Source organism: Lynx canadensis, chromosome A3, assembly GCF_007474595.2.
Source record: "Lynx canadensis isolate LIC74 chromosome A3, mLynCan4.pri.v2, whole genome shotgun sequence".
Taxonomy (NCBI): Eukaryota; Metazoa; Chordata; class Mammalia; order Carnivora; family Felidae; genus Lynx; species Lynx canadensis.
The window spans coordinates 72713238-72733148 of NC_044305.1; the positions used below are offsets into that span (position 1 = coordinate 72713238).

The 19911-nt window shown below is 43.3% G+C and overlaps 1 protein-coding gene across 6 annotated transcripts in view; it reads left to right on the forward strand.

Annotated features, from left to right (window-relative positions):
• SPTBN1 (spectrin beta, non-erythrocytic 1) overlaps positions 1-19911 on the forward strand; it is a 200220-nt gene that overhangs the window by 127490 nt on the left and 52819 nt on the right. For all 6 annotated transcript variants that reach the window (XM_030310589.1, XM_030310593.1, XM_032592641.1 and 3 more), the window contains 5 exons: positions 10330-10503; positions 14303-14394; positions 15611-15691; positions 16084-16199; positions 19471-19583. In XM_030310589.1, the coding sequence (XP_030166449.1) occupies positions 10330-10503; positions 14303-14394; positions 15611-15691; positions 16084-16199; positions 19471-19583 (576 nt within the window). The remainder of the gene's footprint in view (positions 1-10329; positions 10504-14302; positions 14395-15610; positions 15692-16083; positions 16200-19470; positions 19584-19911) is intronic.

The window sequence follows — 19911 nt, forward strand, 5'->3', positions numbered from 1 at the left end:
TGTTTCTTATTGATTCTCTGGAAAATCTGAGCTGCTGTTACAAGGTGGCAGGAATTGAATTCAGTAGTCTTTGATGTTTTTTGCTTTCTTCCCTGCATACTTCTTATTTTGGGGGTGGAAGGAGAGGCTGGTGTTTTGTCATCTTGGAAACTCAGCTTCTGATGAATTCACTGTGCCTTTTTGGGCAGGGGAATTGTCAGCCTACAGTGAAAATTCTCTTCCCATTTTGTTTCTCAGAGCTACTCTGGCTTTCTGTGATGTGACTTTTGTTTATGAACCGTAAACCAGTCACTGTAACTGACCCAACAGGTTTTGTCTTGCCTTGGTTTGAAAATAGATGCTATATTGTACCAGAACACATGTAGTTCCATAGGTGGTGGTGGGACAGAGCCAAAAACTGACGCCCAGGGATAGAGTCCCACATCTGTAGTGACATCACCAGGAAAATATGATGCTGGTGGTTGGCAGGGCTGCCAGAAAGCCTTATTTTTAACTTGAGCTCCACCCTGTAGCTTGACAGCCGCATGGGTCTGTATGCAGACCGACCCACACACCTCTGACCACAGGCAAGGGGCTAAGGTTGTACCTTGCTCTATTATTAGCCTGCCAACAGAATTGCCTCTTGAGCCTGGGTGAAGACACAGAGTTTTCTCTCTCGCATTCCTACGTTCAAGAACAGAGCCCTTTAAAAGATAGTGAGGCAAGCCCTATCTCATCTGTAGTGAGTTTTGTCTGTGTGCTTTGTTCCCCAAGCATGCAGGTCTTGTTACCTCATCTTTGAGAGTTTGTGGGTCAAGCTAAACTAGAGAACTAAACTCAAGCCAAACTTGAGCTTCTGTTCCAGCCCATGATGGCTGCCTCACAAGTGGTATATAGGGTAGGAGTTGGGGCAGTTGGGCTCGTGTGGAGGGTATGTAAGACCCCTCATTTATTGCATTTTGATTTTTTTTTATTATTTTTTTTAATGTTTATTTTTGAGAGAGAGAGAGAGAGAGAGAGCGAGCCAGGGAGGGGCAGAGAGAGGGAGACACTGAATCTGAAGCAGGCTCCAGGTTCTGAGCTGTCAGCACAGAGCCTGATGCGGGGCTTGAACTCACTAACTGTGAGATCATGACCTGAGTGGAAATTGGATGCTTAACTGAGCCTCCCAGGCGCCCCTTGACTTGTTTTTTGAAGTGAGCCTGTGTGAGAACCTAGGATAGAATTACCATGATATGCACCTTTAAATATAGTTTTTGGTTTTGGTTTTGTTTTTCCTGTTTATTTTTTTGTTCATTTTTTGAATTTATTTTTTTAAGTAGGCTCCACGCCCTATGTGGGGCTTGAACTCACAACCCTGAGATCAAGAATTGAGTGCTCTACTGATTGAGCCAGCCAGGCACTCCCTCCCCTTTTTTAAAATTTTATTTTTAAGTGATCTCTACACTCAACATGGGGCTTAAAGTCACGACCCCAAGATCAAGAGTTGCATGTTCTGACTGAGCCAGCCAGGCACTCCTAAATTTCACTTTTGTAACCAGACATTTCCCCCTACTTCTCAGACCTTTTTTCCCCCTTCTTCAATGTTTAACTTAGTATGATTATTTTATTTTATTTCATTTTATTTTATTTTTTATTTTTTATTTTTTGGAATGTTGTTTGGAAAGTAGCTAAAAAATCATTAAAGGTCATATGGATGAAAATTAACTTGAACTTTTATTTTGGTTCCAGTAGGGTCGAGTCTTCCAGGCTCTAGGGAGCAAAGTATTCACCTTTGAAGGTCCATGGTTCTTTAATACCAAGAAGATCGTGTCCTTGATAACGTCCACATAATAAATGGGATCAGTCCCATTGCCATTTATTCTGAACAGGGCAACAAAAACTTTACTAGGGAAAAAGAAAGCAACCAGCAAAGCATAATTCTTAGTTATGTGTGGGTCCCACTCCTCTCTTTATTTGCTGTTAGCAATACTTTTTTTCTTCTTCTTTTTCTTTTTCTTCTTCCGTTATTCTTTTTCTTGCAGTCATCCAGAGGCCTAGGAGAGTAGGAATGGGGAAAAACAGAAAATGGGAGCCATTTCCAACCTCTTAGGCAGTCAGTGCTAGAAATGGTGTTTAGCAATGACATACCCTTTGTGAAGCCCCAAGTGCCTCGAGTTCTTTCATTATCTGTTCCTCACAGCCAACCCTGATTATAGGTTGGGCAGTCTGATTAATCTTCTTACTCCAAAAATAAGGGTACCATAGATAGAGTGAGCTAAGACTCTTGTTCATTCGAACTGAGACTTTTAAGCCTGTTTGGCCCCATGGTTTATTTGTTTCATGGAACTTTCTGGATGGGACGCAAACTGCTCTCTGCTCTTGGCCGCGGAGGCTGCCAGGGACTCAAGTTAGAGACCCTCCCTGCAGCAGATGACCTCTCTGAGGTCTGGCCCCAAAGAATCCTTGCATATTCAGAGTACAGAACTAATGAGTTGTGGTTAGAGCTTCCAAGCTTGGGTAAATTCTTGTCCACAGCTAAATGTGTATGGTCAGATAGCATTTAGTGAGCTCTGGGCTTTCTGCGCCAGTGGTCCCAAACCCTGGGTAACATTTTTGCCCTCTGTCTGGGCCTATATCTCAGTCAGCATTTTAGCCCCAGCCTTACCATCAGGTTGACGGTGGGTAACAGATGAATATAGGAGGAACTAGAGTATTTAAATGTAATAGATCTATGGAGCCAGTTCATCCTTCTTTACAAAGGAGAAAGTTTGATTTTTATTGAGTAAAGTTCAGAGAAACAACAGCTTCAGATAATTCTTACCCTAACCCCATCCTGCATTTTGACTCAATAAAATTTGAGTTACATTTGAGCAAGTATCACTCAGACATTCGGGTTATCAAGGCACTTGACTCTGCCATATCGGGAACGTCAAGAGAGCAGAAATCCCTTTCTTTGGTCAAGGCTTGGACAGAATCCATGTCTGGAAATGTCCCTTTGTTTGCCTTAAATATGTCAGCCTGTGGAGCATTGAGGAAACTTTGAGACTGAACTAGGAAGCTTCTCTTACTTGGGTGGGATTGGGTTGATGACAAAGAAAACCATTTTTTTCCTCAATATCTTACTCTGAAATGACAGTGGCTTATAGCTCTTCATAAAGGCGTTGCTTTAAAATTCCCTTAAAAATACAGACCCACCCTTAACTTTAACATCACCTGAGCAGATAAATGCTGTGAGCACAGAAGCTGTGCCAGTCATTCTGTCAGTGGTCCCAGATCTTAGGGCCTCAGGAGTAATGCTGTCAGGCTTGGACTTTGGTGAAGTGGGGCCCACGGGTCATAACCCAGGGTTAAAGCTTGCCTGTGCCTGCCCTCTTTCCTCCATGGGCCTCAGCAGTGAGGGATGGTTCTAAGTAAGACTGCCAGCTTTCTGCCCGGTTCCTGCCACACAGGGCACTCACCTCTGACCCAGAGAGGACAAGGTTTTCTGAACACCTCTGCCTGCCATTTCCAATAGCAGATATCACTGGTTTTTGCTTGCCTGTTGTTTTCCTGATATTCGGTCTTCTTACTCTGTTGATCAGTGTCAAAGAAGAGAAAGCAACAACAACAAAAAGGATTTTTTTTTTCTTTGCCACCGTTAACTCCAGAACAGGCTGAGCTAGGTGAGGAAGATAGATTTACCACGAGATTTGTTAAGCCTTAAATCCCACATTGAACTGCTCTGAGTGAGTTTTGCATAAAGCCTTTGTTAGGAGAGCCATACTGGCATGTATTGTTGAAATGGGATTTTGAGGACTGGCCACAGAACCTACCTGTTGTTTGTAATATTGTTTGTTTGGGAGTATTTGCTTTTGTTCTAAATATGGCCACAGAAGAAAGCACCATTAAGTTGCAGTCTAAATTGCACAAATGCAAAGAGCGAATTAATAGTAATGGGTACATATGATCAAGTACCAAGTGAATGGTCCCAGAGTCCTAGAGTTCAGAAGGGGAAACCAGCCTTTTGGATGGCTTACCAAGAAGCCATAGCAAGTGGGTGGGGTTTCATCGGGATCCAGGAGGAGGGGTTTAGGTTTAGATGGCCCGAGGAGATAAGGGTCAGATGTCTGCTGTGAGGGAGAGTGAAGGAGCAAGTTTGGCAGTGGGCATTAGGAAGGAACTAGTGTAGGAAAGTATCCTGGCTAAATTGGGGATTGTTTTTGGAAAGAGTGATGATGGTAACTTGAGGGTCTGTTGCTTTTAGTTTGTACTGTCACATGCATGATCTCACTGAGTTCTCACAGTCTAATGAAGTGGACAGTTAGGCTTTATGAAAGAAATAGGCACAGGTGACCAGGATCTTGCCCAAGGCCAGTATCACTAGTAAGTAACAGAACGTGGACTCCAGTCCATTCTCCTGTTTATATTGGTGCCTTCCTTTCCCTCTGAGCCCTGCTAAAGGGAAATGTTCACTGGGAGAGGGCCCAGCCAGTGAGGACCCAGGCAGGACCTAATGGAACACAGTGTGTTTCTTGATTGATTTTAATTGGACGAGAATCATCTATACTCTTATTAAAGCTAAAACTTGACTGGGGACTTAGGGTGAAGTGAGTTGGGCTGTGTATTGTATTAGAGGAGACTGGAATAAATGCTTCCCATCCCACCATCTATATTAAGTAGAGCCTTTTGCGTGTGATGGAACCATTTGTGATTAAAAGAGAGACAGGGGCACCTGGGTAGCTCAGTCGGTTGGACGCCTGACTCTGGATTTCGGCTCAGGTCATGATCTCACAGTCATAGGATCGAACCCGCATCAAGGCCCTGTGCTGAGCATGGAACCTGCTTGGGAGGATTCTCTCTCCCTCTCTTTCTTCGCCTCTCCCCCACTTAGACTCTCTCTCTCAAAGAAATAAACATTAAAAAAAAAAAAAAAAAAAGGCAAAGACATAAGTGTCAGTCACAGTGGTAGGTGGAGACCAGTTAGTGTGTTTTCTCCATTTCCTCTTCAACTGAACAAGAGACCAGGAGGCATGTTAGTAAGCCTTGCAACCTCTAACATATACATTGTGTTTTATAGCTGGAAGTTCATCCCTTCATACTAAGAAAAAGCAACCGGCCAGGCCATCCAGCTAGTGTGTGTGGCAGATAGAGGCCTAGAGTCTGCTTCTTCCACTTCCCAGGGCTGGTTCTCTGGTCACACTGCAACCCTTGGAGAGCTGTTGCTCCAGGTGGCTTCAAGGTGACTTTGGAAACCCATGGAAAGTATCTGAGGAAGTAGGGGTTCCCAGGGTGGAACAGCATGGCCCAGCTCCCAGGGGGCCTCCCAAACACCCTGCCAGAAACCCTCCCTTATGTTTTCCTCTTTTATTCAAGGAGGCGAAATTAGCTCTAGGAAACATTTGTTTTCTCTTTTCTATCTCTAGACTGTGACAAAAAACGCTGCCATTGTGATTATTCTGTAGTTCTGCAAATCCTGATGCCCTGCAGGGTATAATAGATTCAAACTCAAGGACGGGCAGACAGTGGAGGCAGAGTGGTGGCCTGGACACCATCCAGCTCCTTTGTTCTTTAAAGGCATTGGGTCCACTCAGGCAGATTTGCCCAAGGACATACCACTTCTCAGAGGCAGAGCTTGGATAAGTTGCTCTAATAAGCAATTAGAATTGTGTTGTCAGATGCTAGAGGTGGTTCTTTAGCCCTGTAATTTCTACTCCTTACTTGGAGTCTGAAAAAAGATGGGTCTGGGGTGAAATGTAGGATGGAGCTGTGGTTGAAGATTTGGGACTAGAAGGGACCTTGGGAAGGGAAACAGGAAAAGTGCCTGCAAAATACAGGAACATGGGCCTTGTTGTGGGAGGAGCAGGAAAGCTTATTTTTTAAAGTTTACTTATTTTTGAGAGAGAGTGGGAGGGAGGGAGGGAGGGAGGGGGAGAGAGAGAGAGAGAGAGAGAAAGAGAAAGAGAGTAAGAATGAGTGGGGGAGGGGCAGAGAGAGAGGAGACCAGAGAATCCCAAGCATGCTCCACACTGCCAGCGCAGAGCCTGATGCGGGACTCGAAATCATGAACAACGAGATCTTGACCTGAGCTGAAATCAAGAGTTGGATGCTTAACCGGCTAAGCCACCCAGGCGCCCACCTTGTTAAAATGATTTCTAGGAGGGGGGCGCCTGGGTGGCGCAGTCGGTTAAGCATCCGACTTCAGCCAGGTCACGATCTCGTGGTCCGGGAGTTCGAGCCCCGCGTCGGGCTCTGGGCTGATGGCTCAGAGCCTGGAGCCTGTTTCCGATTCTGTGTCTCCCTCTCTCTCTGCCCCTCTCCCGTTCATGCTCTGTCTCTCTCTGTCCCAAAAATAAATAAACGTTGAAAAAAAAAAAATTAAAAAAAAAAAATGATTTCTAGGAGGATCCATAAAAATAGGCATTTCCTCAGAGGAACCTTCTCCCCACCCCCCCACCCCCCACCCCCGCTGCCACCACCACCACCACCACTTGTTTCTGAGTCACATATGGGTCTGGTATTGATCCTTGTCTCCACATTAATGGCATTTCAGACTTCCCCATCAGAAATGACCTACAGAACAGAAATGCACATGTTGTTGTGGGAACACACCAATGCCACACTAGAAGTTTGACAATAATTAATGGAGGCAAGACAGGGAGCACTCCATTTCTTGGCACAATCAGCCGCTCTTGGGGTGTGGCTTTAAGAAAGTGTTTATTACTGAGAAATGCACCCTTCCCCCTAGTTCCATTGTGTTCAGTTTTCTCCATTGTTATCTCTTTTTTCCTTTTAAGAGGATGGAAGTTTAGTGATATAAAAATAGCTCTTAAAAAAATGAAAACTATCTGCTAGATGGGAACTGAGTCTATTTCCTTTCATGTGGAAATGTGCACTGCTCTTGGTTCTCGGTGTAGCATGAAGACCGTGAGCTTTGGAATCCTTACCGGCCACAAAGGGACTAGCCACATGGATTACTCCATCTCTCTAAACCAGCGTGTTCTCATCCATAAGATGGTAATTATTATTCAGTGTTACTGTGAGGATTAAATGCAATAACAGTTATTAACCACCTAACAGAGGTTAACATAGTAGGTCTATCAGTGGCCACCAAGAATTTTTAAATCTTGGGGGCTTTGCAGTTGTTTTGTTTTGTTTTGTTTTGTTTTTGTGGTTTTTTTTTTTATATATTTGAGAGAGAGACAGAGAGTGAGGAGGGGAGGGACAGAGAGATGGAGACAAAATCTGAAGCAGGCTGTAGGCTATGAGCTGTCAGCACAGAGCCTGACGCAGGGCTTGAACTCATAAACCTCGAGATCATGACCTGAGCCAAAGTCAGACACTAAACCAACTGAGCCACCTAGGTGCCCCTAAGGGGGCTTTGCAGTTTTAATGACCAATGTGTTTCACTGTATAGCTCTGTGAGGTCATTAATATTTCTTAAAATTAGTTTCCTGTAGTCATTTCTAAACGTGCCCAAGTATTATGCCTGAAAATATTTTATAGCCCCTCTGTGAAGCACACAGAACACGAGACTTGAAAACCAGGATACTTGAGTTTTAGTCTTGATCCTTACTCTCCCTTGTATCGTGCCACCATCCTTTAACCTCACCATGTCTTGTTTATTACTCTTTTGGTTGAGAAGGAGTTTAACAAGTGCCACCAAAGATGAGTGAGCTTCCACTGAGATGAAATGTGGGAAAGCGTTGGAGAAACAGAAAGGTGGTAGAGTGATAATTTTTACTATATGGTAGTTAGCTGAGTTTGAATTAGCAGCTATAGAGCAGTAATAATATTTATTTAGTTTTCTTTTTTTAATGTTTATTTTTGAGAGTGGGGGAAGAAGGGGGTGGGACAGAGGACTGGAAGCAGGTCTGTGCTGACAGCAGTGAGCCTGATGTGGGGTTTGAACTCACAAACCAAGAGATCATGACCTGAGCCAAAGTTGGACGCTCAATTGACTGAGCCACCCAGGCGCCCCTACAGTAATAATATTTAAAATGTCTCTGTAAATCATGTTTCTTAGACTTGTTTTCTAATAAACTTTGAACTACAGAGTCCTCACTATTGCAGAAGCCCCAAGTGTTGAGGTTTGGGTATTTTCATGTCCTTTCCCCTTTGTCAAGACACCAACCAGTCACAGTTTTCCCTACCACTTTTTCTTTTCATTCCAGTCCAGAATTTAATTTTGGGTGTCAAGATTAGAAGAGTGGTATTATCATCACTGTTTGGAGGCACATTTTCTTCTGGTTTTAAACTTGCCTTTCAAAAATTGAAGTATGTTAACTTTTCAACTTTTCAGGCTCTTAGTGGGCAAGTTCTGTCTAGACCCTAAAAATTTGCTGCTGTCTCCAGAGAGGTGTGTTGTACCTAAACACAGAGAGAGGGGAGAGTCTTCCCCCTTTTGTTTTAAGTAGAATTGTTGGGAGGAAGATACTTGAGGTGCCCTTTGCTGGTAATGAGACATTTTGTGTGTTTGAGAACGCTATAGTGATTAGATTACCATTTCATTTATGTAGCGGCCCTTTGAGATAATTATTGGTATTCTGATCAATTTATGGGTAAACAGTTGAGAAGTGAGGCTCTTATTTGCCAGAAAATGGGGAAATTGTAGCTTGAACATAGGTATTTCAACATTACAGTTGTTATCTTCTGTACTCAACTGTCCAACAAAAACTTATCACAGAGGGCTGGTTTGCTCGTGTCTGATGATTTAAAAGAGAAGAGGCCATGAGCAGTAGGGAAATTTTAGGGAAAGGGAAACTCCACCCCCTCCTTGGTTTGATTTGGGGAGAATTGCAAAAAAGAGGGTTGGTTCCTAAAGTTTTCCCTTTTTTTTTTCTTTTTCCTGGGTTTTGGAAGTTCATGAGGTTTGTTTATTTTTTAACCATTTGAAGGAGTCTGACCATTTTACCTGAAGAGGTTTGTCTGAATTTTTTCTTCTAGTTCCTTCCTTTGTCTCATGCCCTGGTGTTTCCAATGGCTGGTGCTTTTCAGGGACTTAAGTTGCATCTGGGTCTCTAGTGAACCATCCATAGCTCATCTGGCATGGCCAGTCACAAACACATGGGGTCCCTGCGAGGTGGCATTAGACTTGATCAACCTGTTGGGAAGTGGACCTTTATCACCATTCTCCCCCACTCACACTTTGTATATATATTCATGTGGAAAGGAGCGCAGGTTCCACTGAGATTTTATAGAGAGAGAATAGAGGCTTGGAAGGCCTTGTGTGTTTGCGATTGAGTTTTTTAAAATAAAGTCTGAAAGAACAGTGGTTATACCTGATGGAGCCTGGGAAGATACCAACAGCCCCCCAGTCTACTCCTTCCCCATCTCTTTAGCTCCTTCTGATTCCATCCACAGTTTCTCTCACCCTCAGTTAGGAAATGACCTCTTCTGTCGCCTTTGAGGCACACTTGGGAGACTGTACTGCACTTAGTAGAATGGTCCTGTCCTCATTGCTCTGCAGGCCACTTTGGGACTGTAACAGCATGCATCAGCGGACCCAGGTCTTATTAGTCAGGTGCACAGTCATTGAAAAGAGATGAGAGGGAGAGTCCTCAGGACGTGAAAGGAAGTGTCAGTGTGAGGTGCTGCCTGTGCTAGAGGGGGCTGTGCTGGGAAATAGAAAGGAAGGGAGGGACAGAGCCAGGCGGTGGAGGCATGAGCTTAGTGCTCTAGACCCCATAGAGGACAGAGGCGCACAGAGAATTTCCTGTATGTGTGCCTTTGTCTTTTGTTTTACTTATTTAAAATGTTCACCTCCCCAGGGCCTCTTGGATTAGATATAACTGAGTAAAAAAAGAGACATTGAGGTATTCACATTAAACTACTCTCTCGTTTTCTTTTCCTTTATCCTCAGGGGGTCACACCCTTTTTCTCAGCCCTTTGCGTCACTCTCACAAAACTGCCACTTGGAAATTCTCATTTGGTGGTGTATCCCCTTTTCATTTTGAGCCAGCCTTAGGAAACAGCCCAAACCTGCAGGTAGCAAACCTACTTTTACATTTAAAGCAGTCAGAAAAATCATCGAGTGTTTTGCCCTGCATCGGCAGAAAACTGTGTGGGTGGCAGCAGTAGCTCTGAAATCCTTGATGGAAATGGGGTTCCTTTCTCTCTAACCTTCCAGCTTCTTTGCTCATTTGTAAATTGTGTCACTTGCATAATTAAACCTCTGAAGAGTGATCACCATCCGTTAAGTAAACTTCTCTCTCATAAGGATGTTAGGTAGATACTGTCCTTGTACTGAGTATACATGTTTTTAATGTTTTGGTTTGGGTAGAAGAGTGCTGCATGAGCAGGCATGTGTGAACTCTGGGCAGTAGCTCTGAGCTGAGCCTGTCTCTGCCCCATTACATGATCTGTTTCTATTTTCTGCTCTCCTGTTTCTAGCCTAAACCCACCAAGGGACGAATGCGTATCCACTGTCTGGAGAATGTGGACAAGGCCCTTCAGTTCCTGAAGGAGCAGAGAGTCCATCTTGAGAACATGGGGTCCCATGACATCGTGGATGGGAACCACCGGCTGACCCTCGGCCTCATCTGGACCATCATCCTGCGCTTCCAGGTAAGGGCTTGGCCCCCAAGGTTCTGCCTTCTCCCTGGCTAGGAGCATCCTTGTGGAAATGGCATCCCCAAGTCAGGTGTGCAGAGCGCTGGGTCCCATTGAGCCACCCATAGGCACATTGCAGCTACCACATCCTCCCTCAGTCCTGCTAGCCCCTGAAAGTCTTGGTTCTCTTGTCAGATAAGGGAGTTTCTGGGCTACATCCCCACCCATCGTTTCACTGGTACCTCCTCTAAATGTCTGGTGTCTGCCACTAGTCTTTCAGGAGCAATGATAAGAAGGATGTGGTTGATGCTGGGATACTGGTAGTAGACTATCTGAACTTCACCAGATTGTAGCACGTGTCATGGAATATATTCAAGAGAAGTTGTTTAGGATTATGATATGTGTGTGCACTCTGTTTTCACTTTCTCATTCTCCTCTGGATGTAAGGAAGCCATTTTCAGGGGGAATATGCAAAAACCTTATGCTTGTTTGAATCGATGACAATTCTTTGGGTTTGATATACTTGAGGGGAAGGCTCTAAGTATAGATGTCTAAACCAAAAGGAACTCTCAAGGTCGTTCTGTCCAGTTTTTTTGTGAGGAAAGGGAGGAGCTTTATCCAGGATTACAAGGCCAGTCAGGGCTGCAATGCATACTTCTGACCCTTTAGGAGAGAGCTCAGAATTTCAGCACTGTGGAGCACCTCTGGCCTGATTACTGGTTCTTTCTCCAGGCAATGCTTCATGCTCTTGCTTTTCAATTAGAATTTGAAATGCAGGAAACCCTTCTTAACCAAAGCGTCAGGTTACTCTGCAAACAAATGTCCTAACAATCCTGTCTCCTGGGTGGCTGTGTTCTCTGTGCCTTTCCTTCCTGTTCCACCCCTTTGATATAAAGTCTGATTGATTTTTCTAGCTAAATAAAAATCTCACCAAAAAAGGGCAAAGCCAGAAATCAAATTATAGCTCTCTTTGTATTCTTCCTAAAATTCTGAAGTCAGCGGGTAACCAGTTGTTTTCTTTCTCATTTCCACTGGGAGTGGGTTTGAGTTAGCAGTGTTTTGGGTGTGTATGTGGGAGGAGGAGGTGGGAGCAAAAAGAGCTATCCAAAGAAACTCCCTGAATGGTGGTTCCCAAGTCTGGCTGATCATCTGACTCCTTGGGAAAGCTTTTTACTAATTCAGATTCCCCTGTCCACACTCCCAACTATTCTATTTAGGTGGGTTTAAGGAGGGACCACTGTTGAAGAAGACATCATGAATGGAGTTAATTACAACAACCAAAGACTATTTTGCAAACATTTCTTATGTAGGTTTCTGTCATTTAGTTCCTGAATGACTTGAAAATGAATACCATTAAATTCACTAATAATAGCTCTCATTCTCAGGCCAACAGAGGTGATATTAACAGCACCCTCCTTGAACCTCACCTCAGTTTTGTAGAGTAAAATGTTCTATTTCTGTTGCCTTTGGCCTGTAGGAATCAGAGCGTGGAGGGGCATCCTGATGGTGGCCTCTCTTCACATCGGGTCATTGCCCACGTTGTGAGCTGGCACACGCAGCCCTTTCCAGGATTCTCAGCATGAATGGGGTTAAGTCATCGATTAATTAGCTTCCTGACAGCTTGCCTTTTTCTGTAATTGAACTTGTAAATGCTGATACATACTTTCTCTCTTTTTTTTTGAGGCAAGAAATTTAGGCTGATGATGTCACTGCATGGCCTGCAGTGTTAGTGTCTTACATGACCTAGCTTCCTCCAACAGGCTTATTGAATCATCAACCATTTCACAAATATGTATTGATTCTGCGTCAGCCAAGGCCCAGCTTGCTTTCTGCCTCCTCTGTGAAGTTTCCCCACGTTCTACAGAAATCTCTTTCTCCCAGTTTCTGAATATACAGCCTCATCTTACATTCCCTCTTTGTGTGTGTCTGTGTGTGTGTGGCCCCAGAACTCCCAGGACATGGCCTGGCCTGTCTGTGCATAGTAGGTATCCATTAAATACTAATGATAACACACAGGTTTTATTCTGTCCCTTTAAAAGAGAGTAAAGGATATTGTGAGAAACTGGAGTGAAGGCCTCTGAGTTTGTCTTGTGTAGATAGGGAGCTGTCTTCATTGCAGAAGAGTAGACTGTTTCTAAATGAGCAAGTGTGGAAATAGACTCCCTTCTTCACCCTGAAGCATAAGGAGGTTGACAGGGGTTAGTGTGTGGGATTCCACCTGTCTGTCCTGATGAATCTGTGTCTTATCCCTTGAGTAAGGTTGTTCTTTCACATTTACTTTATGCATAAGAACTCAGGATCCTAATGATAACGTTTGGAGCTTATGCAGACTCACCTCACATACTTACCACAGTTAAAAAAGGATATTTTTTTTAGAAGTATAATTATTTCAATTTGTAGGTGTTTTTCCTAGTTGAAAGTTTCTGACTTTTTCATCTCTTATTTATATATTTTATTCTCCTCCTGTCTCTTTTCCAAAAAGAATGCTGGGGCACATCTCTAGATTAAATGGGAAGACCTTTAACAGGGACGAAGGCAGGGAAACTTGGAATGGTTAGAGCTAAAAGATGATGGAGGGCCTGCTAGGCCACCACCATTTACCCCCACCCACCATCCCACATTGTAGTATCATAGGCAAGAACCTAAAGACAGAGGGTATATAGAGCATTTTTCTAAAATCACAAAACTGGTAGATAGCCCCTAATCTAAAGAGCTATCATTTATGGATCTTTATTATGAAGTCAGCACTTGATATTCTTTCTTCATTTAAGTGCACAACAGTGCTGTGAGACAGCCACTGTTGCTGTTGCCACTCCTCAGATGGGAAGCTAAGGAACTTGCCCAGTGACACACAGTTGGTGGTGGAACCTAGTTTTAGACCTAGGCTGTCTGATGTTGGTGCCAGTAGACCAAGCTCTGTGTTTACTGTTGCGTTTATGATGCCAGTGAGCAGTTTATGAATGCAGACTGTCTTGGTCCATTTGGACTGCTATCACAAAATACCACAAACACGGTAGCTTACAAACAATAGAAATTCATTTCCCGCAGTTCTGGAGGTGAAGTCTGAGATCAAGCCAGCATGGTCTGGTGAGGGCCCTGTTCTGGATCACAAACTTCTCCCTGTGTCCTAACATTGTGGAAGATGCTAAGGACCTCTCTGGAGCCTCTCTTATAAGGCACTAATCCTGTTCACAAGGATCCCATCCTCATGACCTAGGCACCTCCCAAGGGCCCCATCTCCTAATACCATCACCTTTGGGAGTTAGGATTTCAGTGTAAGAATTTGCAGGAGTCATAGACATTCAGACCATAGCACAGACTACAGAAGCACAGAGTGTAAATGTGTCCTTTCTCCAAGAATTTGGGTCACCTTTTAGGAAAAGGAATATAGAGTATCCTCATCTATGAGTGACACACACCCTAGTGTGAAAAAATAATTAGTTATAAAAAACTGAACCAGGTATTTTTCTGGGATCTGACAAGGTTCAAGTTATTTACAATGTGAACCACTGTGCTAGCTTGTAGTTGGAAAGATGGGCTACCTAGAGGTTAGAAGTGACTCCCAGTGGATAGTTCTGAGAAGTCATGCAGGTTAAGTAGTCTTCACTTCTTACCTCCATGCAAAGTAGAAAACCTAGTTGGTGTTTCTGTTAGGTGAAGTGTGAAGAAAGCAGTTTTCTTTGGCACAGTAAGTAAATCTGCAGGACTGGATTGTGATCTGAAGTTTACTCTTCATGTATAAGACCTGTTCTTCTCTGGCAGTCGTGGACAGCTTGACCCATCTATTTGACTAATACTTCTTTGTAAATCTTAGATCCAGGATATCAGTGTAGAAACTGAAGACAACAAAGAGAAGAAATCTGCCAAGGATGCATTGCTGTTGTGGTGCCAGATGAAGACAGCTGGGTGAGTGTGAACTCACAGGGGATCAGGGGCCACTGCGCCCAGGACAAGGTTACACTGCAGTCATCACTTCTGAGGTGTTGACAAGTATCTCTTCCACTGCTTCCATCGAGAAATCTTATTAACTCATAAGCAGTTGATAGCTGACATTTTAGCTAGCTCACAACATGGAAGGAGTTCTGATTTATATTCTGGACCTGTCATCTCTGTAGTCACTTTCCCTCTCTTTGTTAAAGACGCTCCAGAGAGCAGTATATCTTGAATTTTAAAATCAAGAAACCATGTTTAGGAAACACATCCATGATATTTTTAAAAAGCAACTGTGGGTTTTCTCCTCCCTTTAATTTTCGCTGCTGTTGGAGAGCTTTGTGTGATAAACTTAAGAGTAGTCCTTATACATTATCTCAGTTTTCCTTAGTGAAATTTTAGTGAAAATACTTTTAGGGCACTGCCCCTGTTGTGTTGCTCACTAAAATTGCTAGGATTCATGATACTTAGCACCGATTTTGGTTAACTGGAGTTTTTGTCAGAACTACTTTGAGGACAGTTATAACTCTAATGGACATGATCAATTAACAGTAAGCATGGAGCCCATCAAGAGTATATGTCTAATAAGGGCATCAACTTAGTTATAAACCTTTAGTCAACCACAGATAAAAAGTTAGTAATGTGCAGTATGGTACAGAATAGCTCAGTGATGAGGGGTAGGTCTCAAACATAGGGAAGTTTTTCAGGGAGATACTTGGTTTATAAGACTTTATTCAAGTCAGTGATAATAAGCAAGAAAGCCAAGTGTCATGTGAATCCCAGCTGCTTCCTCTCCCCAAGTAGCTTGTGAATTCAGATCTCAGTGACTGCAGACTCCTGATATCTTTGCTGACAGAGTAGAAGGCCAGTGAAAGCAGAGAGGCCTCTAGGCATCTGGGTTGTGGTCATTTTTTCCTCTTTAAGTGTTGTTTTTAAATCTAGGACACAGTTCACAGTCTTTTGGCCAGTTTACTTACCAAGAAAGAAAAGCCATGTGGATGTGTATTTTTTTATTTTATAGCATGCTGAAGTTGAAACAGTGTTTGCTCTGACTTAATTGTCCTTTTGACATTTACTGCCTCAACATTTTTACAGTGCTTACAAACTTTTTCTTAAACACTGCATTTCACGAAATTGTAAATCTTTATTTAGTAATTCTGTTGATTTTTCTCTTGTGCTTGGTCTCTGCTAGGTACCCGAACGTCAACATTCACAATTTCACCACCAGCTGGAGGGACGGCATGGCCTTCAATGCCCTGATACACAAACACCGGTAAGTCAGATCCTTAGGAATCATGCTAACGATTTGGGGGTAGAATGTTGACACTCTTCTGTTAGCAGATCTGGGTGACTTTTGATCCTCATATCCATTGCCTTAGATGTTGCACCACAGTGAGAATTCTGCATTCCATGTGAGGAAAATGTGAGAGAATATGTAAATTCTCCCAAACAGACAAGTTTGCCCATTATCTATCTTCAGCTGTCTTAATAAACTTTGAAGTGTTTATTCAAAAATCAGATTTCATTGTTTGATGATTAAATAATATTATAGAGTTTTACTCTAAGGGGTGATTTCTACGGCTTTTGGAGTAATGATCGTGTCTCATTGGTCACATGTGTTTTCAAGCCATAGTTTTTGTCATGTTCCACTGTTGTTCTGCATAGGCCTGACCTGATAGATTTCGACAAACTAAAGAAATCCAATGCACACTACAATCTGCAGAATGCGTTTAATCTGGCAGAGCAGCACCTTGGCCTCACTAAACTGTTGGATCCGGAAGGTAAGGACGTGAGGGATGAAAGGTGGGATGGTATTGGGGGGCTTATATAAAATCTGCTTTCTGTCAATTTGTTTTATTTGTGTAATGTGCTTTGGGAATTATTGAAGGAAGAGGAGCTTAATTTTGGGGTGGGAATTACTTGAGGATTTGTGCAAAGGATTCTGTTTAAAAAGGCCTTGAAAGATGAGTGTGGTTTAAACATGATGGGAAGGGAGGGCTTGCTAGGCAGAGGTGCTTGTGTGAGCAGAGGTGTGGAACCAGGAACTAGGAAGGTGTGTTTGGGGACTAACAGTTCATTGGGAATGGTCTTTAGAATAATAATAGGAACTACCACTGGAAAGGTGGGTCAGGGCTCTACACGATAAAATTTTTAGAGGTTATTCAGCAGTCACTGGAAGTTCTTAGAAGCTGTGCTCAAGGAAGAGAACCTGCCATAGACCCTCAGCAAATGTTTGTTGACTACTTTCATCCCAAGGTGGCAAGCAGCCATGGGGGATGAATGGGTGCAAGACTAGGGGTGGGGGGTGGGGAAGGTGCCTCCTAGGAGGCTGTTCAGTGTTTGCTGTGAGCAAGAACAACTTAGGTGAAGAAGGTGGATCAGGAAAGGGAACATGTGAATGGAAGAAGTGTTAAGACTTAGTCCCTTCTTACGGCTGACCGCTTCTGCCTGAAACCACTGTCTCCACTCTCAGTCCCTGCAGCAGGACCCCAGAGACTGACTGCAGGTGACTTGGAGTCGACTGGTGTGGGGCATTCCCTCAGGCCATAACTCCCTTAGTTCACACAGAATCCTAATTGTAGGATTTTAGCGTGAGCTGTCATAGGTACTTTTTCTTATTTTGAAAAGCATTTGAAACATAAGAGGATTTGTTTGTAGTGCTGGAGCTCTTTAGATCATGGCTCTCAGCTGCGAGCAGATATTACAGAGAAAGCTGTGAGTGAAAGTTTAAAGTTCTTATAAATATAGAACAGGAAGTTGAACTCCCCAAGGACAGATTGAGGTCATGAGGCTGCCAAGCAGGCTTGCTCTTTCCAATGCATCAGATTCACTGATAAATTCACTATACAGGAAGTGGAGATAAAATTATCTTTGTGCTAACCCATTAAATGATTTCTTAATATAAACAGAAAACTAAAATTCCTTGGGCTATGATTAATCTTCCTTCGTAACCCCTACTTTAACTATGGGAAGGCATTCTTCTTCAGCTGTAGCTCTTTGTGCTTTGCTAAATAACCTTTTTTTTCCTACCACTATGACAGATATTTTTTAAATAACTTGCTCATTAGTTAATCTTTCTAATCACTTCCCAGTATGGAAAAGGGGATTGATGTTTCCCAGATCACAAGACGAGCTAAAAAAAGGCAGTTGATGTCACTTGTCCGGTTTGATCTTGATTATTAGTTGTTCTTAGCTATTGTTAGTTGTTGAGTGCCCCAGAGAGCATCAGCTAAGATAAGATTGCAGTTTAGTTACAAAACCACAAGGTTTTTGCCTGCTCACATCTTCCCAGTCATGTTGACGTTTTGTGTTTATTGTATTGTGTACAGAACCAGCATTTTTTTTCTGGCCTTCATCCATTTCTCTCTCTTTGGGGCATACTTGAATGGGGCTGAGCCAGATGCAGAGTTGGCCACAGGGACTCTGGGGGGGAAACAGTAGCTGCTCTGCTGGCCCCCCATTGCCATCAGTTGCCTCGGTGACTACTGGCAGGGAGCTTTCTTGCCCTGTGCCCTAGTATTCTCATCTTAAAAGTAAGAGAAACAATCCTGCCTCACACAGGGGCGCCAGGAAGATAGAAGGCACATGTGTGAATGCATTTTGAAAAGCAGCCTGATTATCCTATGTATTATTCATCCTATGTGTTCTCTTCTCCATCTGTCCTGAGTTTAATACTTCACTTGTATTGCCATACCTGAAACACTTGCCATCTTCATGCATTTATTCCCTCTCTTAGTGAATACTTTCTGACTACCCACTTTGTGCAAGACAACACACCAGGAATTTGAGAGGTGGAGCAGCACCAGGCTTACCAAGACACAGGGTTCCTACCCTTGGGGACTTAGTCTTGTAAAACAAAGAAAGTGTGTATGAGTACTGAATTATAATACCTGGCAGAGAATGGACTGTGTGTCCATGTAAACAGAGTCCTTAAGGGAACTTAGGAGAGAGACACTAATTCTGACTGTAGGGATCAGAAATAACTGTGTTGAGGTGGTATCTTCAGGTGGAGCTGAAGGTTAGGAAGAAGGTGATGGCGTGGGGAAGGATGTCTTAGGCAAAGGGATGTTGTGAGTAAAGGGAAGGAGTATTAGGAATTGTGGAATGTGTGTGTGTTGGGGGGGTGTTGAATAGCCCCCTTATGCCTGAGTCTCCTTATGCCTGAGAATAAATAATAGGCTATAGAATTAGAAATGTCTAGAACAGTGGTTGGCTCTTATAGGGAGCCTGATAAATACTCGATGGATGGATGGAATGAAGGGAAGGAAAGTTATGGCAGAGGGTTAAGGGGCTTAGACTTTATTTCTGTAAATTGTAGGGCACTTTTGAGTAATTTTGAGCTAGGAGAAAGAGTGTTCACAGCTATGCTTCTGGAAGATCAACCAGGTACAGTGTGTAAAGTGACTTGGGTGGTAGGGAAACCCAATGAGGAAGCTATTGCTTCATATCTGGTTATGTGACCATGAGAGTCTGAACCATAAATGACAGTAAAGATTCCATAAGTAGAGTCATCTGGACTCAGATTTGGTGACTAACTGGATAACAGGTAACAACAAGGTAAAGATGTCCAAAGACTGAATGATTGGAAGAAATTCAGGTGGCATTGGCATAAATGAGGATTCAAGCAGCACAAACCCAGTTTGGGGGTAGAATTGGGCAGGGAGATGAACGTGGTGTGCCTAGATAGTAGCCACATTGCTAAGAATTCTGACATAATTCTTACTGTATTCTTCATTTTTCTCTAGTTGTTTTGTGTACATGTTGTTTTCTTCATGGCTTGGGATCCTGAAGAGAAAGGATCATGTCTCTTAAGACTTTTATGTCCTTATTGCAATAGTAGAAGGCATTCGTGAATATTCATATCATAAAAGAGTCAGTGAGATGGTTTCATCCTCATTAGCCTTGTAATTACTGCACTGATGGCAGAACTCTAAGTATAAAAATTGGAGACACTGACCTGTGTCAGTATTAGGCGGTCATTCTGGGTTGTTGCTGCTGCCTGGGTGGTAGCACTCTGAGCAGAGTACTGAGGAAATCTTCTCCGGGTTACAGATATCAGTGTGGACCACCCTGATGAGAAGTCCATTATCACTTATGTGGTGACTTATTACCACTACTTCTCTAAGATGAAGGCTTTGGCTGTTGAAGGAAAACGAATTGGAAAGGTGAGTTCACACCAATTTTATAAGTTGTGAGACATGATTAAAGCTCGTGTCTTAATGTACTGCCACCCGTGCACTCATCAGTTCAGCCAGCAGCAGCTTGTGGTGGACACTTCTGGTGGCAGAGAAGTAGGCAGGAAGCCTCTTTGTCCCTATGAGTAACAGGAGGTAGGAGTAGCTACAATGTTTAGGGAGGGATTTCAGGGGCATCTCAGACCCAGAGACAGCCCTCCCCTACACCCTATCAGAAGATTGGGTATTGGAAATCTGAGTCGGTTGATGTCATTGGTAGGAAATCCTGTTTATTCGGTTGAAAAGGCCTCACTGTTAT